This window comes from Aplysia californica, unplaced genomic scaffold (genome assembly GCF_000002075.1).
Source record: "Aplysia californica isolate F4 #8 unplaced genomic scaffold, AplCal3.0 scaffold00580, whole genome shotgun sequence".
In the NCBI taxonomy this organism is placed as follows: domain Eukaryota; kingdom Metazoa; phylum Mollusca; class Gastropoda; order Aplysiida; family Aplysiidae; genus Aplysia; species Aplysia californica.
The window spans coordinates 28,430-29,609 of record NW_004797850.1 but is presented as its reverse complement, the minus strand read 5'-3'; the positions used below and the strand labels follow the sequence as shown (position 1 = coordinate 29,609).

At 42.3% G+C, this 1,180-nt stretch overlaps 1 protein-coding gene across 1 annotated transcript in view; it reads right to left on the bottom strand.

Annotated features, from left to right (window-relative positions):
• LOC101854116 overlaps positions 1-1,180 on the bottom strand; it is a gene marked incomplete at its 5' end in the record, with an annotated part of 27,610 nt that overhangs the window by 25,655 nt on the left and 775 nt on the right. The window contains 1 exon segment of the mRNA XM_013087373.2: positions 371-473. Within this exon segment, the coding sequence (XP_012942827.1) occupies positions 371-473 (103 nt within the window).

Genomic DNA, 1,180 nt, shown 5'->3' with positions numbered 1-1,180 from the left:
CCCCCCCTTCTAGACTTCTGCCTCTTTCTACTGCTACTCCTGGCTCCTTCTTACTGCAGCTGCTATCTTTCTGCCACACCCCTGATCTTAGGGTAGGTAATATCTAACACCTAGCTTTCTCGGATAAAGGCTGAAAATTTCGGAGGTCCTGCGTTTAAGTTGCGCACGTTAAAGGTCCCTTAGTTGTCGTAAAATCGATAAGAGAAGGCTTCGAACGCCACCCGGGCAAAATTCGAAATCAACGCCTTTCAAACTGAAAAGGATCGATGTGTCGCGTGCGCTCATATGCAATATGAAGTTGCGAGCGCCGTAAAACACTTACAAATAAGAATAAATAAATAAATAAATGATTTTTTAAAAACCCTCTTACACCAAGGTCCTTTGAGTGAGTTGAGCACCATGTGCTCCCTGGGGCTAAGCATGGGCGACGGGGCGGCTGGTGACGTCATAGGTCTGTTGTGGGCACTCAGCATCTGATGGGCAGAAACACCGCATTGTGTCAGACAAGAGGGAACAATAGTACAGAGGAAACGAACGCAGCTTCTATTATCCTCCTTGCTTTTGTTTTTATTTTGTGTTTTGTTTGGTTTGGTTTGGTTTGGTTTTGTATTGTCTTTAGGAAAAAGGGGATTATTGTGGTTTGTTTGTGAGCTTGTGTGTTTGTTTGTTTGTTTGTTTGTTTGTTTGTTTGTTTGTCTGGTTGTTTATTTGTCATTGTTTTGTGGGGGTTGGGAGGAGGGGGCGGGCGCTCCGTTGCTATCTTTTATTCTTGTTCATTAGAGCGCAGTCTGGGCTCTTAGTAAATATTTCAGGACGGACACCGAAAGTTATCCTGAACCAATCGAGTCGAACCTCAAACTTGAGCTTGGCAGATCTCTTTACTTCACCAAATAAGCCGGCATTGGTCTCTGTTTTCTTGTCTTTTTATTTTTGGTTGTCTGTTTGTTTGTTTTCTTTTTGTTGTTGTTGTTTTGTTGTTGTTGTTGGGGTTTTTTTTTGGGGGGGGGTTGTTGTTTTGCTGAGGGTGGTATTATTTTTGTGTTTTTGCTTTTTTATTGTTTGCTGTTTTATTTTTTGTTTAAAAATGAATGCACGTGAAACAAGAAATGTAACACCCATTTTTATTACATATCCTCTACGCTCGTCAGGCTGTGCAGTGTGTGGAGGAGGAGGAGGAGGA